The sequence below is a fragment of the Mesoplodon densirostris genome, chromosome 2, assembly GCF_025265405.1.
Source record: "Mesoplodon densirostris isolate mMesDen1 chromosome 2, mMesDen1 primary haplotype, whole genome shotgun sequence".
In the NCBI taxonomy this organism is placed as follows: domain Eukaryota; kingdom Metazoa; phylum Chordata; class Mammalia; order Artiodactyla; family Ziphiidae; genus Mesoplodon; species Mesoplodon densirostris.
In genome coordinates, this window is record NC_082662.1 from 157,877,953 (window position 1) to 157,905,729 (window position 27,777).

The 27,777-nt window shown below is 41.3% G+C and overlaps 1 protein-coding gene across 2 annotated transcripts in view; it reads left to right on the plus strand.

The window, feature by feature from the left end:
- Nucleotides 1–936: 936 nt before the first annotated feature.
- The window catches only part of ASTN1 (astrotactin 1), a 335,381-nt gene continuing 308,540 nt past the window's right edge, over nt 937–27,777 (plus strand). For both annotated transcript variants that reach the window (XM_060088555.1, XM_060088557.1), the window contains exon 1: nt 937–1,219. In XM_060088555.1, the coding sequence (XP_059944538.1) occupies nt 937–1,219 (283 nt within the window). The remainder of the gene's footprint in view (nt 1,220–27,777) is intronic.

The following is a 27,777-nucleotide window of genomic DNA, read 5'->3' on the forward strand; positions in this document are numbered from 1 at the left end:
CTAAAACTAAAAGCTCAACATTTCTTTGAGCTAGCTGTACTTTTTCTCTCAATTATAGCATGCCCCAAATTATCTTTATATTGCTTATCATAGATAACGTTTGTAACAGAAATGAAACAGAAGAGGCAGAGAGAAATTGCAAATAAAAGTTCGGGTCTCCTGCTTAACTGTATGCAGTACACTGGCTTTTTTCTTTGCTATTCATACCATCTATGTATATCTACATACAGAATATTTCCTTTAAATATTTCTGCAAAGTAGTGCTGAGTAATAATACACACGTGCATTTATACCAGCACACGCTTATCCAATATACAAATCCAATTTTAGTGGGTAAAGAAGACAAGAATGGGACCACCTACATCTACAAAATAACTGGGGGCGTATTTGGATCTAGAGACCCCCATCACCTGCTCTGAGGAAGCACCTTATAAGGGGTGTGCGCCCTTCCCAAGGCATCTGGAAGATAATGCGAGAGGGAATATTTTGCATTGCAAAAACGGTTTAAAAAAAAAAAAAAAAGCTGTGCAGCTAGTTTATAGCCAGGAGCGTGCTCCTGCTGAGGGATGCAAAGGAGGAGAAAGGCGGCAGCACCTGCAGCCTACTGGGGGCTGACCTGATTCCCTAGAATCTTCAGCTCCCTTCCTCTTTCCTCCGACGTCCTTCCTTCTCCTTTTCTCCACTCCCCACCTCCCCCCACCCCCTTTTCCCTTCCCCAGATAAGCAGCTCCGGGAAACAAAGAGCGCGGGCTCTCCAGGCATCAGCGCTTAAGCCCTGCACCAGGCAAGCGGCATCTCATTCCGGGGACCAGAGCTTTCCCGGCTCCACATCTCCTCCCCAACGTCCCCCGCCTCCCGCGCTCGCTCGCTCGCTCCCTCCCGCTCGCTGCCTCCCCCACCTTCGCGGCGCTGGGAGGAAGGCGGCCGGGGCTCAAGATGGCTTTAGCCGGGCTCTGCGCCCTGCTCGCCTGCTGCTGGGGGCCGGCGGCGGTGCTGGCCACGGCCGCGGGCGACGTGGATCCTTCCAAGGAGCTGGAGTGCAAGCTCAAGAGCATCACGGTGTCGGCGCTGCCTTTCCTGCGCGAGAACGACCTGAGTATCATGCACAGCCCCTCGGCCTCCGAGCCCAAGCTCCTCTTCTCGGTACGCAACGACTTCCCGGGAGAAATGGTCGTGGTGGACGACCTGGAGAACACGGAGCTGCCTTACTTCGTGCTGGGTGAGTCCCGGGGGAGGTCGAGGCGCTGGCCCGGCGCCCTCACCCCCCAACTCGGGCTCGCTCTCCACACCCACTCGCCGGCGACCTCCCCTCCCCCACTCCTACCTCCCTGGATCCGCCCCATTCCCAGACCATTCTCCATACCGACTTGCAGACTGGCGCCTCAAAGCTGGGCCTTCCACCTCCCCTCAGCTGCCCTGCCCCAAAGGAACAGGTTGCAGGAGTCTCTCTGAAACCTTTCCCAGCCTTGACCTCCCAGCTTTCATTCAGAAGCACGTTGACAGGGCACTTCTTGGCAGTTCCCAGCTCACCTCCCAGAAGCCCTTTTCGCACTCCTAGGCCACATGCTCAGTTCTTTGCTTCACACCCCCTGGGCCCCCATCCCCACCCACAGCATCCCCTGGGGGAATTAGAAATAGGTATCCAGTGCCCACCTAGCCAGGTATGTGCAGGCCAGATTGCACTGGCTGAATCTCCAGTATTCACTCACTGAGAGCTCTTTTTCTGTCACCAGGTTGCTGATACTCTCTGGCCTTCTTTCAGAACGGAAGTTTCCTACACCCCTGGTGTCCATCCTGACACCAGGATGGACCAAGTCCTACCTCCATGCTTACATGTAACAGACACCTCCTTACAGACACCTCCACATCTCCAATTCCTTGGATGAACAAATCATCCAACTGTAGTCTGTTAACACTGGCATCTTTGTTCTCCAGCTCCCTTAGATAGATAGGCATTCCTGCTCAAAGAATAGCCTCCCTGGCCAAGAAGCTCTTCCTTCCTTGGTTTATTTATTTACATCTCTCTCTTGGTATCCCTATTTTAATTTCCTTAGGCCACAAAACTCCTTCAGATACTGACACTTCTGCATCACTTCTAATCCACCCCTCTTTTTTCACTTCCAAGCTGCAAAGATACTGTAGTCCTGCTCCAGCATCTTGCCAAGTACCACAGGTTCATGTGACTTTGTTGACCAAAATTTCCTTTACTTCTCCATGTGCAGATCCATCTCACCCTGCTGTGCACGCCCACCATGCGATCCATTTCTTTAGTGCTGCTATAAATCATTCTTATTTTGCCCAGGAGAGAATTAAAATATAACCACAAGTAAGTTTCTAGATCCACAAAAAAAAAGTGAGAATGTCCAGGAAGCTGTTTCATCTATTGACTGCCCGACCAATTAAAGTTCACTTTGTAGGGACATGGCTTCCTGATGGCCGTATGTAGGTTGAAACCACAAATGGAATGCTATTTCACATCCTCTTCATGCTCTTTCCTTATGAGACATAAAACATTAAGAAGTGGATGAGTAAACCCCCACTCTCCAGCCCCTATGGAAAAATAATTTCAAAAATTGCCTGGTCCTTTGAAAAGTTGGTTCACAGTTCCTGGAGTACAGCTCAGTAGACCCCGTTAAGCCCAACCTACAGCCTTGATGGCATTATTTAGTTTTGCGTTAAAAATGTACTAATAACACAATAAAAACTGGGGACTGGCTGGGAATGCTGACATTGTGGATACGCTGTTGATTAAAATGTGTAATTGCTGGGTTATTCGGTGGATGTAAATTTTGTGTTGAAGTCATGCTGATGTGCAAGTAAAATCTGTTCATTGTCATGTGTAAGAATGAGTATAGGGAATTATTTGTTTCTAAAGAGCCTATTTTGGGCTCTACATGCAGTGTTTACTGTGCATGAAGAGGAACATGTGTGGTACATGAAAAAAAAAAGATTGAGCTAACAGGTATTCAAAATTCCAGTTCGTTTTTTGCAGAATCCCAAAGCAGGGCCTAAAGCCATGATTTGGCTACTAGGGTCCAATGTGCACAGCAAAAGCCCAGATGTTAAAGAATGGCTTTTCTGCACCTCTGTGCAAAGCTGCCCACTGCAGCACCCTGCTGGAGTTGCTATGGTAACCTCCTGCAACTTGGCATTTAAGCACAGGAGCAGACACACTCTCTCATTTCAGGGCCAGATGCATTTGCTCAATGCATTGATTGTCCCCTGCCCTCCCAGTTAACGGGGTATGTTCAAAACCAGAGATGTGCTGTTACCTTCCCTTTGGCCCAGTATTCCCAGGGGGAGTAGGAGTGAATCTCAGCTTGGGTAGTGGGGCAAAGCTGGGCAGAAAGGGAAAGGAGTCCAAGTTCATGGAAGTCAAGGGTGGTTGCTTTTTAAGTTAACTTTTGTTGTCCTGGATCCTGTCACTTGTGGCCAACAGTAAGGTCTGTAGTGACTTTGATTTAGAGGTTTCCCTACTCTTACCTCTAGAACCTGGTTTACTTAATCCACCCCCTAGAGGAATTTGAATCAATCAGTCCTGGGAATTTACGGAGCATTTACTTGCTTGACACTCTGAGGCGCTTTTAGGATACAGAAGTTAAAAAAAAATAAAGGGGCTTCTGCCCTCAGAGCTGTGAGTAATAACACCTGATTGTGTGGCAAGGTTGTCAAGAGCTGTAGGACTGTGGAGGAAGGAGATACTTGCATGGCAAGAGCAGACTCCATGGAAGATATGGACTTGACTAGGGGCCTTGACCAAAATCAGATCCTTTTGTCTCCAGGATCAAGTCCTATACCTCAGTGAGGCAAACAAGTGTCTTCTCCTTCTGACTATAGCCTTCTCCAGCCTGTTATCTCTACAAGCCTGCCATGGCTTTCAGGACTCTTTCAAGACTTTGCACATGCTCTTCCCTCTGCCTAGAATGGTCTTCCCCACTCCTCCACTTGGCAGCCATTCATTCTTCCTTCTATACCCTGCACACATAGGCACCTCTCTATGAAGCCTTCCCTACCCCCACCAAAGTAGTTTGAATTCATTCATCCCTCTTCGGTGCTCTTTGCATGGATTAAAAAAAATAAACACACACACACAAATGAACAAAATCAAAGATAGGTTAGATTTGGCTTGGCCTAGGAAGGGTGAAGCCATTTGAGGTCATGGAAGGGATGAGCCAAGGATGGTGGTAGGAATGAATGTGGGACTGGCATGCGTATGGCACAGTACAGAGATTAGCCTGGTGGTCTGAGAGTACAGAGGACTCTGCCTGGCTCTGTAGGGTGGGACATGGCTCACCACTTAAAAGCCAAGCAGGGGACGGCTGACTTGACAGAGAAAACACTGAAGCCTGACTTGCAGACGCTATCTCAGCCTTCAAAATTGTTTTCAATTTTGCTTGTAGGATAACTCTGAGGGCAGTGGAGGGGGTGGCATTATCTCCTGTTCTCTGAAGTAGGATTTGCAAATTCTGGTGAAAGGGCCATATGTAACTTTCAGATGTATTTTGTTTGGCTGCACATAGTTTTGAATTTCAGTGTTCTTAGTCAAGTCATGCCATCTCTAGATTGCCATACTTCCTATGAATATTGATTGTACTATGGCTGAACCTCTTCTTTATGGTTCTTATCTGGTACCTCTTAGCCAGGTAATCTAAACCCCTGTTTCCAGAAGTGTTGTAAAACTTTCTATAATATGGGAAAATAACTGCAATTCCTAACTCAAAATATTTAGATACATAGGCCTTATTACCCTCTCAGGAGAATATAAAATTTTGCTGAACTAGCCAATTAAAATTTCATACCTTAAAATTTTGTGTCGTCTTTGAAAACAGTAGACTTTCCTGCTTTGGTGGCGTATTTGATTTTGAGACAACTGGTTAACCTGAAGTATGGCGTCTGCACTGAAGTGTGGTTTTCTGTACTGTGAACAGAATATATTTACCAGTCTCATCATTTTTTGAAGGGGATGCTCCTTTGTTTCAGACCCAACTGTTGAGCGTGTGTAAAACTTAGTGAAGAAAGCTATTTCTCCTGTGCCTTGGAGTTTAGCTTTAGCTGTCATTGATTGAAGAAGGTACACCTGAAGATAAATCAATCAGCCTGCAGAGATATAGTGAGTTCCCCCATGCAAGGTGCTATTTAAGGTGTCTGGAGCAGGCCAGTGTGGTGGTTAAAAGAACAGGCTTTGAAGACAGATCTGGTGTCAACTCCAGACTTTCCACTTATTCCAACAGTGGAGAAAAGTAAGGATGGAGAAGTTAAGTAACTTACTGAGGGTTACATAGATGACGATGGATGGATCTGTAACTTGAACTCAGGTTAATATGACATTTAAGTCTTTCTCTTATTTGCTATTTCATAGGCCTTAAAGGTTTTCAAAATCTGTTCTTTTTCATGGTTGAATAAAAGGAGCCCTGGCAATGGTTAGAATAGGGAAAACACACTCAGTTTGTATAAAGGAGTCCTTTTTGGTTTCTATGTAAATACCTTGAACATCCTTGTCCGTCAAGTGATTTCTCACATACGCCTTAATACAGAAGAGGGTGAACTTCACAAGGAATATTTACCTAAGTAGGTATACTTACCTAAGCAGAATTGGGAAATTCTTATTTCATTCATAGTTTCCAGGTCTGGGTAGCCATGTGTTATGGCGTGTTATGGCACCCACAGCCATGATGAACAAAGTAGGGTATATGCGGATTAAGATAACATGTTCAGGGTTTCCTGGTGGCGCAGTGGTTGGGAGTCCGCCTGCCGATGCAGGGGACACGGGTTCGTGACCCGGTCTGGGAGGATCCCACATGCCATGGAGCGGCTGGGCCCGTGAGCCATGCCCGCCGAGCCTGTGCGTCCGGAACCTGTGCTCCGCAACCGGAGAGGCCACGGCAGTGAGAGGCCCGCGTGCCACGGAAAAAAAAAAAAAAAAAAGAAAAAAGATAACATGTTCAGTGCTCTTCTGAGAAGGGCCCCACAGAAATGCAAACTGGGAAGCCCAGACAGCAGGTTCTGCTGTGAAATGGAGCCATCCGGAAGGCACTGTGGTTTCAGCTTCTTGACGAAGTCCACTGAAGTTTGTATCAGATGATCTTATTCATAGAATTCACTGTCAGAGCCCAGTGGCACTGCTTGAATAGCAGTTACTGAGCTTTTTGATTGGCTTCAAATATAACATTAGACATAGTTTTCTACTTACCATTGAGCTTTGCCTACTAGGAAGCATCCTAGTTTTTTTTCCCACATATCCCTCCATCTCCCCATTCAAGAAGAAACTTTAAAATTTGTTTCCTTTCCTTCCTTTTGCTCTTTGCTACAGTGAGCTGCCTAGGTTAACAGCAGACAAATTCATATAGAGTGGCAGCCCCATCCAAGACATGGGAGGATGATTAGTAGCAACCTTAAGGTAGGGTCTTCAGCACTTATATAACTCATACTAGCAGAATGCACTAATTTATAGTATTGAGAGGGTTATTTACTCTTTCTCTACAGAACTGTAGATTTTACATCAAAGGAATTTTAAATGCAAGAGTGATGAATTTTACATTTCAAATGCTCTTCTAGATATACTGATATGGTTTGAATTGAAGTTTTTAAAGGAAAAGTAAAATACAAGCTTAATTTCTTTATATATCTTTGGAGGCGAGATTGAGGTCTTGTTTTACAGAAAAAAAAATATATATATTCACACACATATATATGTATATATATATATATATGCATTTTTTTCTTTCTTTGTTTCTTTCTAAGGAATGTAATTAAACCTAAAGTCTAGTAGTTTCTCAGATTAAGGCCAGTTTACGAACAGAACGTGGCACCTTTTCAGCAGGGATATGCCAAGACTTTCTTCACTTTTATACCAAGTTCAAATACGTGCAAACAGATGTATTTTGCTCAAAAAAGCTCTATTTTGAGCAAGTTAATCTCCCAGGATAAGTTTAGACCTATGGTGATTTTTAACATACCACAATTTGGCGTCTATCACCAGTTTTTATTATAAATATGAAATAGTTAATATTTTATTTTTTAATCATATACACTTTAAATACTGAGAGAAAAAAACAAAGTGCCTCTATTGATCTCCTAGTTTCCAAAGAGCAAAATTTGGAAAACTTAACTTGTTGCTGATAGCAATCTAAACTGATATGATGACTTCTGTAAAACAATTAGATATTATATAGTAAAGTTGAAAATATACATGCTTTATCATCAAGCAATTCCACTTTTAAGTATTTATTATATAGGAATTCTTACATCTATACACAAGAATATTTGTAGCAGCATTGTTGGTAGTAGCAAAACCTGGAAGCAACCCAACATGTTAATAGGAGGCTAGAAGTATACAGGTGTTATAGTTACCCAATGGAGTATTATCCAGCCATGAAAATAAATGAGTTGCAGCTACATATACCAACATGGGTAAACCTCACAAATATATCATAAGTGAAAATAAGCAGCTAACTTAAAAATACAAATGATACAATTTCATTTATATATAAAAAATACAAATGATACATTTCATTTATATATATTATTTCATTTATATAAAAATTTGTACAATTTCATTTATACAAAATAATAACATATTGTTTAAGGATACTTACCGATGTACAATTTGTATGAAAAGCAAGGAAACAGAAAAACACAAAGGATGGGTGTTACCACCTGTGAAAATATAAGATGATGTGAAGGAGGAGGGAAAAAAGAGGGCTTCAGTCATTCTGGCAGTTCTTGATTTTTGTTTTTCTTCCTTTTTAAAAAAAGTAAACTTAATTTTTATAACAGTTTTAGATTTAGAGAAAAATTGTGAAGATAGTACAGAGAGTTCCCATATACCTTGCACCCAGTTTCTCCTGTTATTAACATCTTACATTAGTATGTATCTTACATTTATTACACATAAAGAACCACTATTGACACGTTACTATTAACTGACATCTATACTTTTTCCAGATTTACTTAGTTTTTACCTAGTATCCTCTTTCTGTCTGAAGATCCCACCGGGATCCTAGGTTACATTTAGTTATCACATCTCCTTAGGCACCTCTTGACTGTGAGAGTTTCTCAGACTTGTTCTTGATGACCTCGACAGTTTTGAGGGATACTTGGCAGGTATTTTGTAGAATGTCCCTCAATTTGGATTCTTTTTTTCTTCATTCTTTTTTTTTAAATATCTTTATTGGAGTATAATTGCTTTACAATGTTGTGTTAGGTTCTGCTGTATAACAAAGTGAATCAGCTATGCGTATAAATATATCCCCATATCCCCTCCCTCTTGCGTCTCCCTCCCACCCTCCCTATCCCACCCCTCTAGGTGGTTGCAAAGCACTGAGCTGATCTCCCTGTGCTATGCAGCTGCTTCCCACTAGCTATCTATTTTACATTTGGTAGTGTATATATGTCCATGCCACTCTCTCACTTTGTCCCAGCTTACCCTTCCCCCTCCCTGTGTTCTCAAGTCCATTCTCTATGTCTGCGTCTTTTTTCCCGTCCTGCCCCTAGGTTCTTCAGAACGATTTTTTAGATTCCATATATATGTATTAGCATACGGTACTTGTTTTTCTCTTTGTGACTTACTTCACTCTGTATGACAGACTCTAGGTCCATCCACCTCACTACAAATAACTCAATTTCGTTTCTTTTTATGGCTGAGTAATATTCCATTCGTATATATGTGCCACATCTTCTTTACCCATTTATCTCTCAATGGACACTTAGGTTGCTTCCATGTCCTGTCTATTGTAAATAGAGCTGCAATGAACATTGTGGTACACGGCTCTTTTTGAATTTATGGTTTTCTCAGGGTATACGCCCAGTAGTGGGATTGCTGGGTCATATGGTAATTCTATTTTTAGTTTTTTAAGGAACCTCCATATTGTTCTCCATAGTGACTGTATCAATTTACATTCCCACCAAAAATGCAAGAGGGTTCCCTTTTCTCCACACCCTCTACAGCATATATTGTTTGTAGATTTATTGATGATGGCCATTCTGACTGGTGTGAAGTGATACTTCATTGTAGGTTTTTTTTTTTTTTTTTTTGTGGTATGCGGGCCTCTCACTGCTGTGGCCTCTCCCGTTGTGGAGCACAGGCTCCAGATGCGCAGGATCAGTGGCCATGGCTCACAGGCCCAGCCGCTCCGTGGCACGTGGGATCCTCCTGGACCGGGGCACGAACCCGTGTCCCCTGCATCGGCAGGCGGACTCTCAACCACTGCGCCACCAGAGAAGCCCCTCATTGTAGTTTTGATTTGCATTTCTCTAATGATTAGTGATGTTGAGCATCCTTTCATGTGTTTGTTGATAATCTGTATATCTTCTTTGGAGAAATGTCTGTTTAGGTCTTCTGACCATTTTTGGATTGGGTTGTTTGTTTTATTGATATTGAGCTGCATGAGCTTCTTGTATATTTTGGAGATTAATCCTTTGTCGGTTGCTTCATTTGCAAATATTTTCTCCCATTCTGAGGGGTGTCTTTTTGTCTTTTTTATGGTTTCCTTCGCTGTGCAAAAGCCTTTTAGTTTCATTAGGTCGCATTTGTTTATTTTTGTTTTTATTTCCATTTGTCTAGGAGGTGGGTCAAAAAGGATCTTGCTGTGATGTATGTCATAGAGTGTTCTGCCTATGTTTTCCTCTAAGAGTTTTATAGTGTCTGGCCTTACATTTAGGTCTTTAATCCATTTTGAGTTTATTTTTGTGTATGGTGCTAGGGAGTGTTCTAATGTCATTCTTTTACATGTAGCTGTCCAGTTTTTCCAGCACCACTTATTGAAAAGGCTGTCTTTTCTCCGTTGTATACTCTTGCCTCCTTATCAAAAATAAGCTGACCATATGTGCGTGGGTTTCTCTCTGGGCTTCCTATCCTGTTCCACTGATCTTTATTTCTGTTTTTGTGCCAGTACCATACTGTCTTGATTACTGTAGCCTTGTAGTATAGTCTGAAGTCCGGGAGCCTGATTCCTCCAGCTCTGTTTTTCTTTCTCAAGATTGCTTTGGCTATTTGGGATCTTTTGTGTTTCTATACAAATTGTTAAATTTTTTGTTCTAGTTCTGTGAAAAATGCCATTGGTAGTTTGATAGGGATTGCATTGAATCTGTAGATTGTTTTGGGTAGTATATTCATTTTCACAATGTTGATTCTTCCAGTCCAAGAACATGGTATATCTCTCCATCTGTTGGTATCATCTTTAATTTCTTTCATCAGTGTCTTATAGTTTTCTGCATATAGGTCATTTGTCTCCTTAGGTAAATTTATTCCTAGGTATTTTATTCTTTTTGTTGCAGTGGTAAATGGGAGTGTTTCCTTAATTTCTCTTTCAGATTTTTCATCATTAATGTATAGGAATGCAAGAGATTTCTGTGCATTAATTTTGTACCCTGCTACTTTACCAGATTCATTGATTAGCTCTAGTAATTTTCTGGTAGCATCTTTAGGATTCCCTATATATAGTGTCCTGTCATCTGCAAACAGTGACAGCTTTCCTTCTTCTTTTCCAATTTGGATTCCTTTTATTTCTTTTTCTTCTCTGATTGCTGTGGCTAAAACTTCCAAAACTCTGTTGAATAATAGTGGTGAGAGTGGGCAACCTTGTCTTGTTCCTAATCTTAGTGGAAATGGTTTCAGTTTTTCACCATTGAGAATGATGTTGGCTGTGGGTTTCTCATATATGGCCTTTATTATGTTGAGGTAGTTTCCCTCTTTGCCTTTTTTCTGGAGAGTTTTTATCATAATTGGGTGTTGAATTTTGTCAGAAGCTTTTTCTACATCTCCTGAGATTATCATATGTTTTTTCTCCTTCAGTTTGTTAATATGGTGTATCACCTCCATTGATTTTTGTATATTGAAGAATCCTTACACTCTTGGGATAAACCCCACTTGGTCATGGTGTATGATTCTTTTAATGTGCTGTTGGATTCTGTTTGCTAGTAGTTTGGTGAGGATTTTTGCATATATGTTCATCAGTGATATTGCCCTGTAGTTTTTTTTTTTTTTTTTGCGGTACGCGGGCCTCTCACTCTTGTGGCCTCTCCCGTTGCGGAGCACAGGCTCTGGACGCACAGGCTCAGTGGCCATGGCTCACGGGCCCAGCTGCTCTGTGGCATGTGGGATCTTCCCGGACCGGGGCACAAACCCGTGTCCCCTGCATCGGCAGGCGGACTTTCGACCACTGCGCCACCAAGGAAGCCCTGTAATTTTCTTTTATTGTGACATCTTCATCTCGTTGTGGTATCAGGTTGATGGTGGCCTCGTAGAATGAGTTTGGAAGTGTTTCTCCCTCTGCTATATTTTCGAAGAGTTTGAGAAGGATAGGTGTTAGCTCTTCTGTAAATGATGGAGTTCGCCTGTGAAGCCATCTGGTCCTGCGCTTTTGTTTTTGGAAGATTTTTAATCACAGTTTCAATTTCAGTGCTTGTGATTGGTCTGTTTATATTTTCTATTTCTTCCTGGTTCAGTCTTGGAAGGTTGTGCTTTTCTAAGAATTTGTCCATTGCTTCCAGGTTGTCCATTTTATTGGCATATAGTTGCTTGTAGTCATCTCTCATGATCCTTTGTATTTCTGCAGTGTCAGTTGTTACTTCTCCTATTTCATTTCTAATTCTGTTGATATGAATATTCTCCCTTTTTTTCTTGATGAGTCTGTCTAATGGTTTATCAATTTTGTTTATCTTCTCAAAGAACCAGCTTTTAGTTTTATTGACCTTTGCTATTATTTTCTTCATTTCTTTTTCACTGACCTCTGATCTGATATTTATGCTTTCCTTCTGCTAACTGTTTTTTTTTTGTTGTTCTTCTTTCTCTAATTGCTTTAGGTGTAAGCTTAGGTTGTTTATGTGAGATTTTACTTGTTTCTTGAGGTAGGATTTTATTGCTCTAAACTTCCCTCTTAGAACTGCTTTTGATGCATCCCATAGGTTTTTGGCCAACGTGTTTCATTGCCATTTGTTTCTAGTTATTTTTTTGATTTCCTCTTTGATTTCTTCAGTGACCACTTGGTTACTTAGTAGCGTATTATTTAGCCTCCTTTTGTTTGTATTTTTTACAGTTTTCTTCCTGTAATTAATATCTCGTCTGATAGCGCTGTGGTCAGAAAAGGTACTTGATATTATATCAATTTTCTTAAATTTACGAAGGCTTGATTTGTGACCCAAGATATGATATATCTTGGAGAATGTTGCATGAGCAGTTGAGAAGAAAGTGTATTCTGTTGTTTGGGGATGGAATGTCCTATAAATATCAATTAAGTTCATCTTGTCTAATGTATTATTTAAAGCTTGTGTTTCATAATTTATTTTAATTTTGGTTGATCTGTCCATTGGTGAAAGTGGGGTGTTAAAGTCCTCTAATATTTTTGTGTTACTGTCAATTTCCCCTTTTATGGCTGTTAGCATTTGCCTTTCTTATTGAGGTGCTCCTCTGTTGGGTGCGTAAGTATTTACAATTGTTATATCTTCTTTTTGGATTGATCCCTTGATCATTATGGAGTGTCCTTCTTTGTCTCTTGTAATAGTCTTTATTTTAAAGTCTATTTTGTCTAATATGGGAATTGCTACTACAGCTCTCTTTTGATTTTCATTTGCATGGAATATCTTTTTTCCATCCCCTCACTCTCAGTCTGTATGTGTCCCTAGGTCTGAAGTGGGTTTCTTGTAGACAGCATATATACGGGTCTTCTTTTTGTGTCCTTTCAGCCAGTGTATGACTTTTGGTTGGAGCATTTAATCCATTTACATTTAAGGTAATTATCAATATTTATGTTCCTATTACCATTTTCTTAATTGTTTTGGGTTTGTTATTGTAGGTCTTTTCCTTCTCTTGTGTTTCCTGCCTAGAGAAGTTCCTTTAGCATTTGTTGTAAAGCTGGTTTGATGGTGCTGAATTCTCTGTTTTTGGTTGTTTGTAAGGGTTTTAATTTCTCTGTCAAATCGGAATCAGATCGTTGCTGGGGATAGTCATCTTGGTTGTAAGTTTTTCCCTTTCATCACTTTTAATATGTCCTGCCACTCCCTTCTGGCTTGCAGAGTTTCTGCTGAAAGATCAGCTGTTAACCTTATGGGGATCCCCTTGTATATTATCTGTTGCTTTTCCCTTGCTGCTTTTAGTATTTTTTCTTTGTATTTAATTTTTGATAGTTTGATTAACATGTGTCTTGGTGTGTTTCTCCTTGGATTTATCCTGTATGGGACTCTGTGCACTTCCTGGACTTGATTGACTCTTTCCTTTCCCATATTAGGGAATTTTTCAACTATAATCTCTTCAAATATTTTCAGTCCCTTTCTTTTTCTCTTCTTCTTCTGGGACCCTTATAATTCGAATGTTGGTATGTTTAATGTTGTCCCAGAGGTCTCAGAGACTGTCCTCAGTTCTTTTCATTCTTTTTTCTTTATTCTGCTCTGTGGTAATTATTTCCCCTATTTTATCTTCCAGGTCACTTATCTGTTCTTCTGCCTCAGTTATTCTGCTATTGATTCCTTCTAGAGAATTTTTAATTTCATTTATTGTCTTGTTCATCGTTGTTTGTTTGCTCTTTACCTCTACATCCTTTTTAAATGTTCCTTGTATTTTCTCCATTCTAGTTCCATGATTTTGGATCATCTTTACTATCATTACTCTGAATTCTTTTTCTGGTAGACTGCCTATTTCCTCTTCCTTTGTTTGGTCTGGTGGGTTTTTACTTTGCTCCTTCATCTGCTGTGTATTTCTCTGTCTTCTCATTTTGCTTAACTTACTATTTGGGGTCTCCTTTTTGCAGGTTGCAGGTTTGTAGTTCCTGTTGTTTTTGGTGTCTGCCCCCAATGGGTAAGGTTGGTTTAGTGAGTTGTGTATGCTTCCTGGTCGAGTGTACTGGTGCCTGTGTTCTGATGGATGAGGCTTGATCTTGTCTTTCTGGTGGTCAGGACTGTGTCTGGTGGTGTGTTTTGGGGTGTCTGTGAACTTATTATGATTTTAGGCTGCGTCTCTGCTAATGGGTGGGGTTGTGTTCCTGTTGTGCTAGGTGTTTTGCATGAGGCATGCAGCACTGGAGCTTTTTGGCCGTTTGGTGGAGGTGGGTCTTAGAGCCGAGACGGAGATTTCTGGGAGAGCTCTCGCCGATTGATATTACATGGGGCCGGGAGGTCACTGGTGGTCCAATATCCTGAACATGGCTCTCCCACCTCAGATGCTTAGGCCTGACATCAGGCCAGAGCACCAAGACCCTGTTAGCCATACATCTCAGAAGAAAAGGGTGAAAATAAGAAGGAAAAATATTAAAATTAAAATTAAAAAAATAATAAATAATAAATTAAATTATTAACATAAAAAATAATAATACTTAAAAAAAGAGCAACCAAACCAATAAACAAATCCACCAATGATAAGAAGCCCTGAAAACTAAACTAAGATAAACATAAAAATCAGAAACAAATCAGTAGCATATGGCAAACCCCAAGTCTACAGTTGCTCCCAAGGTCCACCGCCTCAATTTTGGGACGGTATGTTGTCTATTCAGGTATTCCAAGATGCAGTGTACATCAAGTTGATTGTTGGGATTTAATCTGCTGCTCCTGAGGCTGCATGGAGAAGTTTCCCTTTCTCTTCTTTGTTCGCACAGCTCCTGGAGTTCAGCTTTGGGTTTGGCCCCACCTCTGTGTGTAGGTCGCCCTCAGGCATCTTTTCCCCACTCCAACAAGAGGGGGTTCAAGCAGTGGCTGTTTAGGGGTCTCTTGTTTCCTCAGGTCGTAGAGAGGGAGGGGTACTGTAGTCATAACTGGAATGCGGGGTGAACCTGTGGCGGCAGAGGCTGGCGTGACGTTGCAACTGCCTGAGGCATGCCATGTGTTCTCCCAGGGAAGTTGTCCCTGGATAACGGGCCCCTGGCAGTGGCGGGCTGCACAGGCTCCTGGAGGGGGGTGGGGGTGTTTGGATAGTGACCTGTGCTTGCACACAGGATTCTTGGTGGCCGCGGCAGCCACTAAGATTTTCATGCCTGTCTCTGGGGTCTGTGCTGATAGCCGTGGCTCATGCCTGTCTCTGGAGCTCGTTTAGGCGGTGCTCTGCTTTCTGTGGGCAGACGGGGAAGGAATCGCCTCTCCTCACTCACCCCAAAACAATGGTCTCTTGCCTCTTCGGCAAGTCCAGACTTTTTCCCGGACTCCCTCCCGGCTAGCTGTGGCACACTAGCCCCCTCAGGCTGTCTTCACACAGTGAACCCCAGTCCTCTCCCTTGGATCTGACCTCCGAAGCCCACGCCTCATCTCCCAGCCCCCACCTGCCCCAGTGGGTGAGCACACAAGTGTCTCAGGCCGGTGAGTGCTGGTCAACACTGATCCTCTGTGCGGGAATCTCTCCGCTTTGCCCTCCGCACCCCTGTTGCTGCGCTCTCCTCCGCTACTCCGAGGCTTTCCCCCTTCCACCCGCCCCCCACCCTGCCCCATCTCCACCAGTGAAGGGGCTTCCTAGTGTGTGGAAACTTTTCCTCCTTCACAGCTCCCTCCCAAGGTGCAGGTCCAGTCCCTATTCTTTTGTTTCTCTTTTTTCTTTTTGCCCTACCCAGGTACATGGGTATTTTCTTGCCTTTTGGGAAGTCTGAGGTCTTCTGCCACTGTTCAGTAGGTGTTCAGTAGGAGTTGTTCCACTTGTAGATGTATCTTTGATGTGTTTGTGGGGAGGAAATTTATGTGCACATCTTACTCCTCTGCCGTCTTGAAGCTCCCCTTTCCACTAATTTTCTTAGATACTTAGGTCAGCATCTTTACCGCCTCACCCCCCAGTGAAGTTGCTTCATGTATTTAAGATACAGTTAGTGTTTTGTCACTTTCTGCATTCCATCCTGGAATCACCAAACCCCCTAAATGTTTTCTTTTCTCTTAATTTGTAAACGTCAGTGTTGGCTCTCTGTGCTCTACAGTTCTATGGGTTTTTAACAAATATACACGGTCATATATCCACAATTATATTATCATACAAAATAGTTTTACTGCCCTACAAAATTCTTCACTCTTCGCCTATTCATCCCTTTCTTCTTTACTCCAAACTCTGGCAACCGCTGAGCTTTTACTCTCACTATTGTTTTGCCTCTTCCAGAATGTCATGTAGTTGGAATTACACAGTATGTGGCCTTTTCAGACTTGCCCCTTTCACTTAGCATTATGCATTTAAGATTCATTCATATGTTTTTTTATGGCTTGTTAGCTCATTTGTTTTAGTGCTGAATAATATTATATGGTGTGGATGTACCACAGTTTGTTTATCCATTCACCTATTGAAAGACATATTGGTTGCTTCCAGTTTTTAACAATTAAGAATAATAGTGCTATAAATATTAGCATATGTCTTTTTTGTGTGCTGGCTTTTTTGTTTTGTTTTGTTTTTGTAATCTCAGTGGAGAGGTTTGAGTTAATCATACACCTGAATCCAAAATGTATTTTATCATACGTCTGTGAAAGCCTTCCTCTTTCCAGTGGCTCACTTATTTGTTTGTTTCTCTTTATCCTTACCTCCAATTTCCAGCTGACCTTCCTCACAGGCCAACACTCTAATTTTTCCAATATGTATCTTTTTTTAAACATGTTCTTGTGAAATGTGAATAGTTTTTTGTGTGCTCATGTTATTTTTACTTTAACTAAATGGTGATGTGATATAATGACATTCTGATTCTTACTGTTTTCAGCCAGCACTCTATTTTAAGATCCACTCATGTTACTATGTGTGACTATAACCCAACACCGTACTGTCCAATTAAATTTCTGCAGAAATGATAATGTCCTATATTTGCCTTATTCAGTATGGTAGTCCCTAGCCACATGTGGCTCTTTTGCACTTGAAATTTAGCTAGTGCTTCTAAGAAACCAAATTTTTTCTTAAAAAAAATTTAAGTAATTAATGTTTAAATAACCTCGTGTGGCTAGTGGCTATGATGTTGAAAGTGCATATATAGAACATTTCCACCATTGCAGAAAGGATGACTGGACAGAGAAGGTCTAGCATTCCATGAGGGGCATCTTCCCCATTTTACCAGTCCATTCAGTGATATATGCCTAGATTGCCTCCAGCTCCACATCCCTATAAATAATGCTGCAGTAACCATTTTTATACATATTTCCTCAAGGATCATTGTGAAAGTTTCTCTGGGATATACAGCAGGAGTAGAATTGCTGGTTCATAAAGATTATGTACACTTAATTTGACTAAGTACCGTCAGATTGTGCTCAGAATGGCTGCCCTGGTGTACACTCTCATCAGTGGTACTTGAGAGTTCCTATATCCCCATACTATCAACACTTGGCATTGTCCAGTGTTCTCATTTTTGTCAATTCACTACGTGTAAAGTGATATCTCATTGTGTGATTTCACTCTGCATTTTTAGCAGCACTTTAAAATACTAAGGCACTTATCCCCTTGATTGAAAGTCTGTGTACTTTTAATGGCCTTGACTGATGACTTCAGATTGTCCTGTCCTCCTCTAGATATCTACTTTTCCTCCAAATATGAATTCTGAGAATTAAAATTCTCTCTCACTCATTTTTCCCCATCGTAATCTCATCCTGTGCCTTGGCCTTATTCTCCTTCCCATGTCCCTTCTCCTTTCCTTTCTAGCGTTCTCTGGATGGCTCTTTTCAGTCTAGCACTAATCATAGGTATAACCTGAAAAGGTTCAATGGCAAAGAGTGGCTACTTTATTGAAAAGTATCCTTCTGGGCACTTTCTCAGAATGTTCCCCAATGTGTGGGAGGAGTGGCCATTTCCTATTTTCTTCACTGATGCTTCTATATCAAGTGTTCTTAGCCTTAGGACCATGTATGGGCTCCAGAGTCTATTGTGTATAAACTTTATGTGTAAGTGCAATTTCTTAGAAAGTGAGTTCATAGCTTAAATCAGATTTGAAAGGGGGTACTATAAGTAGGAAAGGGGTTAACCTTCTGGAACAAAGATACCTTAATAACATGACTTAAAGAAGAAAAGTTTACTCTCAGATGATGACAGTTCCAAGGTGAGTGGTTGAGTTTGGAAGGGCAGCTGCACTCCCTGCAGTTGTTCAGAAATCCAGAATCCTTTCATCTTGTTTTTCTGCCAACCTCCAAGGCTTTATCCTGTTCCACACGTGAAAGCAGGCTCACCAGCCTGTGTGTTTTAGCTCACACGAAGGAGAAGGGCAGAAGTCCTGGGTAACAATTTTCATAGTTTTTTTTTTTTTTTAATTTAAGCAAATGAAGCAAAAATTGTACATATCCTGCCTACTCCCATGTCATTGTTTACATGGGCCAAATCTTGGCAAATGATGCTGGGAAGTACATCCTTAGCTGGGTGGCCATGTGCTCAAGTTAAATGAGAGAGAGAGACAGACAGAGGGAGAGAGAGAAGAAGAAGGAGTTGGAGGGGGAAGGGAAGGAGGAGGAGCAGGGGTGGGGAAGGAGGGCAAGGTAAGGCAAAGATTTTGGGGGACATTATCAGTCTTTGTCACAAGGATCTCAAAAAAGTTAAGAAGCACCCTTTTAGACCATACAATTCTACTCTCCTTTCAGGAAACACCTCCTTTTTAAAATTAATTAATTAATTAATTAATTATTGCTGTGTTGGATCTTCGTTTCTGTGCGAGGGCTTTCTCTAGTTGTGGCAAGCGGGGGCCACTCTTCATCGTGGTGCACGGGCCTCTCACTATCGTGGCCTCTCTTGTTGAGGAGCACAGGCTCCAGATGCACAGGCTCAGTAGTTGTGGCTCACGGGCCCAGTTGCTCCGCGGCATGTGGGATCTTCCCAGACCAGGGCTCGAACCCGTGTCCCCTGCATTAGCAGGCAGACTCTCAACCACTGCGCCACCAGGGAAGCCCCAGCACCTCCTTTTTGGAAGTACACACCTTCGGGTTCATCACCTTCTGCCCCTCCTAGTTGTCTCCAGGTATCAGCTTCCAGGCCTTTCACTAATGAGCTTGGCACTGCCCCTCTGGTTTTGCTCTCTTTACCCAAGGCCATATGTAGACCTGGTTCAACATACCTATTCTTAAAGGACAAGATAGTAGATATTTTAGGCTTTTCAGGCCATGTCATCTCCATTGCAACTACTCAAATATATCTTTGTAGCAGAAAAGCAGCCATAGACAATATGTCAATAAGTGGCTATGGCTGTGTTCCATTAAAACTTTATTTTTAAAAATAGGCAAGTGGCCCACAGACCAGTTTGTCAACCCCTGATATAGACAATGCATCCAATTTCCTACTTTAGAATTCCTTGACTCCTATAACTCCATTGACCAACAAAACTCCACTTGATTCACCCATAACTTTGGTCATAACCCCTCATCTCCAGAACTCTCCAACTCTGAAACTCGTCCTAGTCAGACCACAAATTCTTCTTTCCAGCTCTCATGCTCCCCTGTTCCCTTTGATTGATCTCTGGTCCTTTGAAATTCACCATTTCATTGATCTTTTTATTTCCCCCATGTCTATTAGAATGTTTCTGGCATCTCCTCCTTTTCCTGAAGTACCTTTTGATCAGAATCCTCAATTTCATTGCTTCCTGTCATTATACAGCATCTACCAGTTGAATGTCCAAATGTAGATCAATTCCCCTAAATCCACATGCTTTACTTGTATCCACAGACTGAGTGCTGAGATCTGTGTATAAATATTCCCTTTTGCATGGATTTGAGGTACTATAAATGTCTAGGTTCTAATCTCAGTTTGGTCCTAAACGTTGCTTATTAATTTTTATTGTCCTTGACAAACCTCTCTTTTCATTGCCCTCAGTGACCATCTCAAACCTTTAATAAGACAATTAAGCTCCCAACTTAATATCTACATCTTTACACTTAGCATAAGACCTTGCCTCATAACTTTACCTAAAATATTGAGACTATCAAGCATACTTTGTATACACCCCAACTCTCAAATTTGTAGACCCACTTCCATACTCCTTCTTACCTTCTCATCTCCAACTTCCATTATTTTTTGAGCAGCTGCTAAGTGCCAGTCATGATACTAGGCTCTCAAGATGCAATGAGAAATAAAAAAGATGCAATCCTGTCTTTATAGAACCAAGAATTCTTTCTCTTCTGGGGCCTCACTGTATTTTTCATTCCTCTTTTGTAGAGCTTTACCTTTTTCTCCCTCTTTTTCCTAGATCTTTCCCAGCAGCCTATCAATATATTCATGTTTCTCCTATCTTAAAAAAATCATCCACTTACTTGTGTATGCTCTTAGTGATTACCTTATCAGTCTCTCCCTGATCACAATAGCTTTTGGCTTCCTGTCTGCTTCCTTGCATTGAAGTCGCCATTGACCCCTTAATGTTAAATCCAGGGAATACTCTTCTATCCTTATCTTAATGGTCCACTGTTGCATTTGTCACTGCTGATCTTCACTGAAATCATCTCCTTCTTTTCTTGGGTATTGTACAAACTCTTTAGAGGTAGAGAGGTATGTTATAAAACTGAAAGAAAGCCAGTGTGGCCAGGACATGAAAGTAGAAAGAGTTTTTCCAAAATCAGCTGGTGGCAACTTCAAGAGCCTTGCTATTTCCCAGCTTACAATACTGCAGTGACTCCCAGAACCTGCTCGAGATGCTTGGGATTCTTAGCAAAGCATGAAAGGTACTCCATGATCTGGTTCCTCTATCTCTAGCACCATCTCTGATTAACATCATATTAATTTGGAACTCTTCCATTGCAAGTAAGAGAAAACTTAACTCAAATTGGCGTAAATGATAAAAAGGATCCGTAGGCTCAGGTCAATGAAGGTGGTAACCAGGCTTCCTTCTTTTAGGACTCCAGCTGTGTGTCTCTGCAGTTCTCAAGATTTTGGCTTCCTTGGCCAACTACATCCTTAGACTGGTAGTAAGAGAGCTGCAGCAGTTTCAGGTATCACATCCATATGGAAAAGTATGGGAAAGTGTCCAGAGGAAGAGTCAGGTTGCTTCTGAGAGTTCTCTCATAAGAGGAAGAAAGCTGTGCTCTCCCAGCAGTCTCCTGCAAGCCTGTGCTTGCAATTCTTGGCATGAGTTGACTTAGACCTGCCCAGCCCTGGACCAATCTCTGTACCAAGAGGGATTCAATAACCGGTCAGCTTCAACAAATCAGGGCCCATTCCTGGAGCTGGGGTCAAACTCCCAGACTGCATGGGGAGAGGGAAGTTGAGGAGGACACCTCAAAGTCACTTAAACAACTCCCCTCCACTTCCTGCTTCAGGAATGGTGACCTATGATTCTCTCTTTAAAAGTTTCCCCTAATTTCTTTCAGTCTTTGGTATACATCTTTTTATTTTTTAATTTTTTTTTTTTGCATTACGCCGGCCTCTCATTGTTGTGGCCTCTCCCGTTGCGGAGCACAGGCTCCAGACGCGCAGGCTCAGCGGCCATGGCTCACGGGCCCAGCCGCTCCGCGGCATGTGGGATCTTCCCAGACCGGGGCAAGAACCCATGTCCCCTGCATTGGCAGGCAGACTCTCAATCACTGCACCACGAGGGAAGCCCTACTTTTTAATTTTTTATGACATTTTATTTATTTATTTAACATCTTTACTGGAGTATAAGTGCTTTACAATGTTGTGTTAGTTTCTGCTGTATAACAAAGTGAATCAGCTATATGTATACATATATCCCCATATCCCCTCTCTCTTGTGCCTCCCTCCCACCCTCCCTATCACACCCATCTAGGTGGTCACAAAGCACCGAGCTGATCTCCCTCTGCTATGTGGCTGCTTCCCACTAGCTATCTATTTTACATTTGGTCGTGTATATATGTCCATGCCACTCTCTCACTTCGTTTCAGCTTACCCTCCTCCTTCCCTGTGTCCTCAAGTCCATTCTCTATGTCTGCATCTTTATTCCTGTCCTGCCCCTAGGTTCTTCAGAACATTTTTTTTTTTTTTTAGATTCCATGTATATGTGTCAGCATACGGTATTTGTTTTTCTCTTTCTGAGTTACTTCACTCTGTATGACAAACTCTAGGTCCAACCAACTCACTACAAATAGCTCAGTTTCATTTCTTTTTATGGCTGAGTAGTATTCCATTGTATATGTGTGCCACATCTTCTTTATCCATTCATCTGCCGACAGACACTTAGGTTGCTTCCATGTCCTGGCTATTGTAAATAGTGCTGCAATGAATATTGTGGTACATGATTCTTTTTGAATTATGGTTTCTCAGGGTATATGCCCAGTAGTGGGATTGCCAGGTCATATGGTAGTTCTAGTTTTAGTTTTTTAAGAAACCTCCATAATGTTCTCCATAGTGCCTGTATCAATTTACATTCCCACAAACAGTGCCAGAGGGTTCCCTTTTCTCCACACCCTCTCCAGCAATTACTGTTTGTAGGTTTTTTTTTTTTTTTTTTTTGCGATACGCAGGCCTCTCACTGCTGTGGCCTCTCCCATTGTGGAGCACAGGCTCCGGACGCACAGGCTTAGTGGCCATGGCTCATGGCCCCAGCCGCTCCGCGGCATGTGGGATCTTCCCGGACCAGGGCACGAACCCGTGTCCCCTGCATCGGCAGGCAGACTGTCAACCACTGCGCCACCAGGGAAGCCCTGTTTGTAGGTTTTTTGATAATGGTCATTCTGACCGGTGTGAGGTGATACCTCATTGTAGTTTTGATTTGCATTTCTCTAAAGTTTAGTGATGTTGAGCATCCATTCATGTGTTTGTTGGCAATCTGTATATCTTCTTTGAAGAAATGTCCATTTAGGTCTTCTGGCCATTTTTGGATTGGGTTGTTTGTTTTTTTGATATTGAGCTGCATGAGCTGTTTGTATATTTTGGAAATTAATCCTTTGTCAGTTGCTTCATTTGCAAATATTTTCTGCCATTCTGGGGTGTCTTTTCGTCTTGCTTATGGTTTCCTTTGCTGTGCAAAAACTTTTAAGTTTCATTAGGTCCCATTTGTTTATTTTTGTTTTTATTTCCATGTCTCTAGGAGGTGGGTCAAAAAGGATCTTGCTGTGATGTATGTCATAGAGTGTTCTGCCTATGTTTTCCTCTAAGAGTTTGATAGTGTCTGGCCTTACATTTAGGTCTTTAATCCATTTTGAATTTATTTTTGTGTATGGTGTTAGGAAGTGTTCTAATCTCATTCATTTACATGTAGCTGTCCAGTTTTCCCAGCACCACTTATTGAAAAGGCTGTCTATTCTCCATTGTATATTCTTGCCTCCTTTACCAAAGATAAGGTGACCATATGTGTGTGGGTTTCTCTCTGGGCTTTCTGTCCTCTTCCATTGATCTATATTTCTGTTTTTGTGCCAGTACCATACTATCTTGATTACTGTAGCTTTGTAGTATAGTCTGAAGTCCAGGAGCCCGATTCCTCCAGCTCTATTTTTCTTTCTCGAGATTGCTTTGGCTCTTCGGGGTCTTTTGTGCTTCCATACAAATTGTGAAATGTTTTGTTCCAGTTCTGTGAAAAATGCCATTGGTAGTTTGATAGGGGTTGCATTGAATCTGTAGATTGTTTTGGGTAGTATATTCATTTTCACAATGTTGATTCTTCCAGTCCAAGAACATGGTATATCTCTCCATCTGTCTGTATCATCTTTAATTTCTTTCATCTGTGGCTTATAGTTTTCTGCATATAGGTCTTTTGTCTCCGTAGGAAGGTTTATTCCTAGGTATTTTATTCTTTTTGTTGCAGGGGTAAATGAGAGTGTTTCCTTAATTTCTGTTTCAGATGTTTCATCATCAGTGTATAGGAATGCAAGAGATTTCTGTTTATTAATTTTGTATCCTGCTACTTTACCAAATTCATTGATTAGCTCTAGTAGTTTTCTGGTAGCATCTTTAGGATTCTCTATGTATAGAATCATGTCATCTGCAAACAGTGACAGCTTTACTTCTTCTTTTCAGATTTGGATTCCTTTTATTTCTTTTTCTTCTCTGATTGCTGTGGCTAAAACTTCCAAAACTCTGTTGAATAATAGTGGTGAGAGTGGGCAACCTTTTCTTGTTCCTGATCTTAGTAGAAATGGATTCAGTTTTTCCCCACTGAGAATGATGTTGGCTGTGGGTTTGCCATATATGACCTTTATTATGTTGATGTAATTTCCCTGTATTTCTACTTTCTGGAGAGTTTGTATCATAAATGGGTCTTGAACTTTGTCGAACCTTTTTCTGCATCTATTGAGATGATCATAGGGTTTTTTTCCTTCAGTATGTTAATATGATGTATCACTTTGATTGATTTGCATGTATTGAAGAAGCCTTGTGTTCCTGGGATAAACCCCACTTGATGGTGTATGATCCTTTTAATGTGCTGTTGGATTCTGTTTGCTAGTATTTTGGTGAGGATTTTTGCATCTATGTTCATCAGTGATATTGGCCTGTAGTTTTCTTTCTTTGTGACATCTTTGTCTGGTTTTGGTATGAGGTTGATGGTGGCCTCATAGAATGAATTTAGGAGTGTTCCTCCCTCTGCTACAGTTTGGAAGAGTTTGAGAAAGGTAGGTGTTAGTTCTTTTCTAAATATTTGATAGAATTGACCAGTGAAGCCATCTTGTCCTGGGCTTTTGTCTGTTGGAAAAAAATTTTTTTTTTTCCATCTTTTTTTTTTTTTTCGGTACGCGGGCCTCTCACTGTTGTGGCCTCTCCTGTTGCAGAGCACAGGCTCCGGACGCACAGGCTTGGCAGCCATGGCTCATGGGTCCAGCTGCTCCGCGGCATGTGGGATCTTCCCGGACCGGGGCACGAACCCGTGTCCCCTGCATCGGCAGGAGGACTCTCAACCACTGCGCCACCAGGGAAGCCCTGGAAAATTTTTAATCACAGTTTCAATTTCAGTGCTTGTGATTGGTCTGTTTATATTTTCTATTTTTTCTGGGTTCAGTCTCGGAAGGTTGTGCTTTTCTAAGCATTTTTCCATTGCTTCTAGGTTGTCCATTTTATTGGCATATAGTTGCTTGTAGTAATCTCTCATGATCCTTTGTATTTCTGCACTGTCTGTTGTTACTTCTCATTTTTCGTTTCTATTTCTGTTTATTTGAGTCATCTCCCTTTTTTTCTTGATGAGTCTGGCTAATGGTTTATCAATTTTGTTCATCTTCTCAAAGAACTAGCTTTTGGTTTTATTGATCTTTGTTATTGTTTCCTTCATTTCTTTTTCATTGATTTCTGATCTGATCTTTATGATTTCTTTTCTTCTGCTAACTTTGGGATTTTTTTTTTGTTCTTCCTTCTCTGATTGCTTTAGGTGTAAGGTTAACATTGTTTATTTGAGATTTTCCTTGTTTCTTGAGGTAGGATTTTATTGCTATAATCTTCCCTCCTAGAATTGCTTTTGCTTCATCCCATAGGTTTTGGGTCATCGTGTTTTCATTGTTTCTAGGTATTTTTTGATTTCCTCTTTGATTTCTTCAATGATCTCTTGGTTATTTAGTAGTGTATTGTTTAGCCTCCATGTGTTTGTATTTTTTACAGTGTTTTTCCTGTTATTGATATCTAGTCTCATAGTGTTGTGGTCAGAAAATATACTTCATACAATTTCAATTTTCTTAAATTTACCAAGACTTTATTTATGACCCAAGATATGATCTATCCTGGAGAATGTTGCATGAACACTTGAGAAGAAAGTGTATTCTGTTGTTTTTGGATGGAATGTCCGATAAATATCAGTTAAGTCCATTCTTTCTAATGTGACATTTAAAGGTTGTGTTTTCTTATTTATTTTCATTTTGGATGATCTGTCTATTGGTGAAAGTGGGGTGTTAAAGTCCCTTGCTATTATCGTGTTACTGTTGATTTCCCCTTTTATGGCTGTTAGCATTTGCCTTATGTATTGAGGTGCTTCTATGTTGGGTGCATAAATATTTACAATTGTTATATCTTCTTCTTGGATTGATCCCTTGATCATTATGTAGTGTCCTTCTTTGTCTCTTGTAATAGTCTTTATTTTAAAATCTATTTTGTCTGATATGAGAATTGCTACTCCAGCTTTCTTTTGATTTCCACTTGCATGGAAAATCTTTTTCATCCCCTCACTTTCTGTCTGTATGTGTCCCTAGGTCTGAAGTGGGTCTCTTGTAGACAGCATATGTACAGGTTTTGTTTTTGTATCCATTCAGCCAGTCTATGTCTTTTGGTTGGAACATTTAATCCATTTACATTTAAGGTAATTATCGATATGTATGTTTGTATTACCATTTTCTTAATTGTTTTGAGTTTGTTATTGTAGGTCTTTTCCTTTTCTTCTGTTCCTGCCTAGAGAAGTTCCTTTAGCATTTGTTGTAAAGCTGGTTTGATGGTGCTGAATTCTCTTAAGTTTTGCTTTTCTGTAAAGGTTTTAATTTCTCCATCGAATTGGAATGAGGTCCTTGCTGGGGAGAGTCATCTTGGTTTTAGGTTTTTCCCTTTCATCACTTTAAATAAGTCTTGACACCCCCTTCTGGCTTGCAGAGTTTCTGCTGAAAGATCAGCTGTTAACCATATGGGGATTCCCTTGTATATTATCTTTTGCTTTTCCCTTGCTGCTTTTAATACTTTTTCTTTTTATTTAATTTTTGATAGTTTGATTAACATGTGTCTTGGTGTGTTTCTCCTTGGATTTATCCTGTATGGACTCTCTGCACTTCCTGGACTTGATTGACTCTTTCCTTTCCCATATTAGGGAATTTTTCAACTATAATCTCTTTAAATATTTTCAGCCCCTTTCTTTTCCTCTTCTTCTTCTGGGACCTTATAATTTGAATGTTGGTATGTTTAATGTTATCCCAGAGGTCTGTGAGACTGTCCTCAATTCTTTTCACTCTTTTTTCTTTATTCTGCTCTGTTCTAATTATTTCCACTATTTTATCTTCCAGGTCACTTACCCGTCTTCTTCCTCAGTTATTCTGCTATTGATTCCTTCTAGAGAATTATTAATTCCATTTATTGTGTTGTTCATCATTGTTTGTTTGCTCTTTTGTTCTTCTAAGTCCTTATTAAACATTTCTTGTATTTTCTCCATTCTATTTTCCAGATTTTGGATCATCTTTACTATCATTACTCTGAATTCTTTTTCATGTAGACAGCCTATTTCTTCTTCATTTGTTTGGTCTGGTGGGTTTTCACCTTGCTCCTTATCTGCTGTATATTTCTCTGTCTTCTCATTTTGTTTAACTTACTGTTTTTATGGGTCTCTTTTTTGCAGGTTGTAGGTTCATAGTTCCCATTGTTTTTGGTGTCTGCACCCAGTGGGTGAGGTTGGTTCAGTGGTTTGTGTAGGCTTCGTGGTGGAGGGGAGTGGTGACTGTGTTCTGGTAGGTGGGGCTGGATCTTGTCTTTCTGGTGGGCAGGGCCGCATCTGGCATTGTGTTTTGGGGTGTTTGTGTACTTAGTATGATTTTAGCCAGTCTCTCTGCTAGTGGGTGGGGTTGTGTTCCTGTCTTGGTAGTTGTTTGGCATGTGGTGTCCAGGACAGTAGCTTGATGGCCTTTGAGTGGAGCTGGGTCTTAGCATTGAGACGGAGATCTCTGAGAGAGCTCTCACCAATTGATATTATGTGGGGCCGGGAGGTCTGCTGGTCCAATGTCTTGAACTCATCTCTCCCACCTCGGAGGCTCAGGCCTGACATCCGGCCAGAGCACCAAGACCCTGCTAGCCACACGGCTGCAACAGGTTTGAGTGAGGTTGCTGGAGTAATTATCCCTCATGATGGGGATGCGTCCTGAGGAAACGGGCAGTGATTTTAACCAATTCTCCAAAATGACTCTGATGCTAGGTTCAAGGACTCCTTCCTCTTCTCGAGGATGATGCTTCTCTCCTGGCGAAGGATCCTTTTTTCTTTTCCTTGGTGCTTAGTGTGGTTTCACTTGTTCAGAGGTGGCCGCATGCAGAGGCCTTGCACCTGG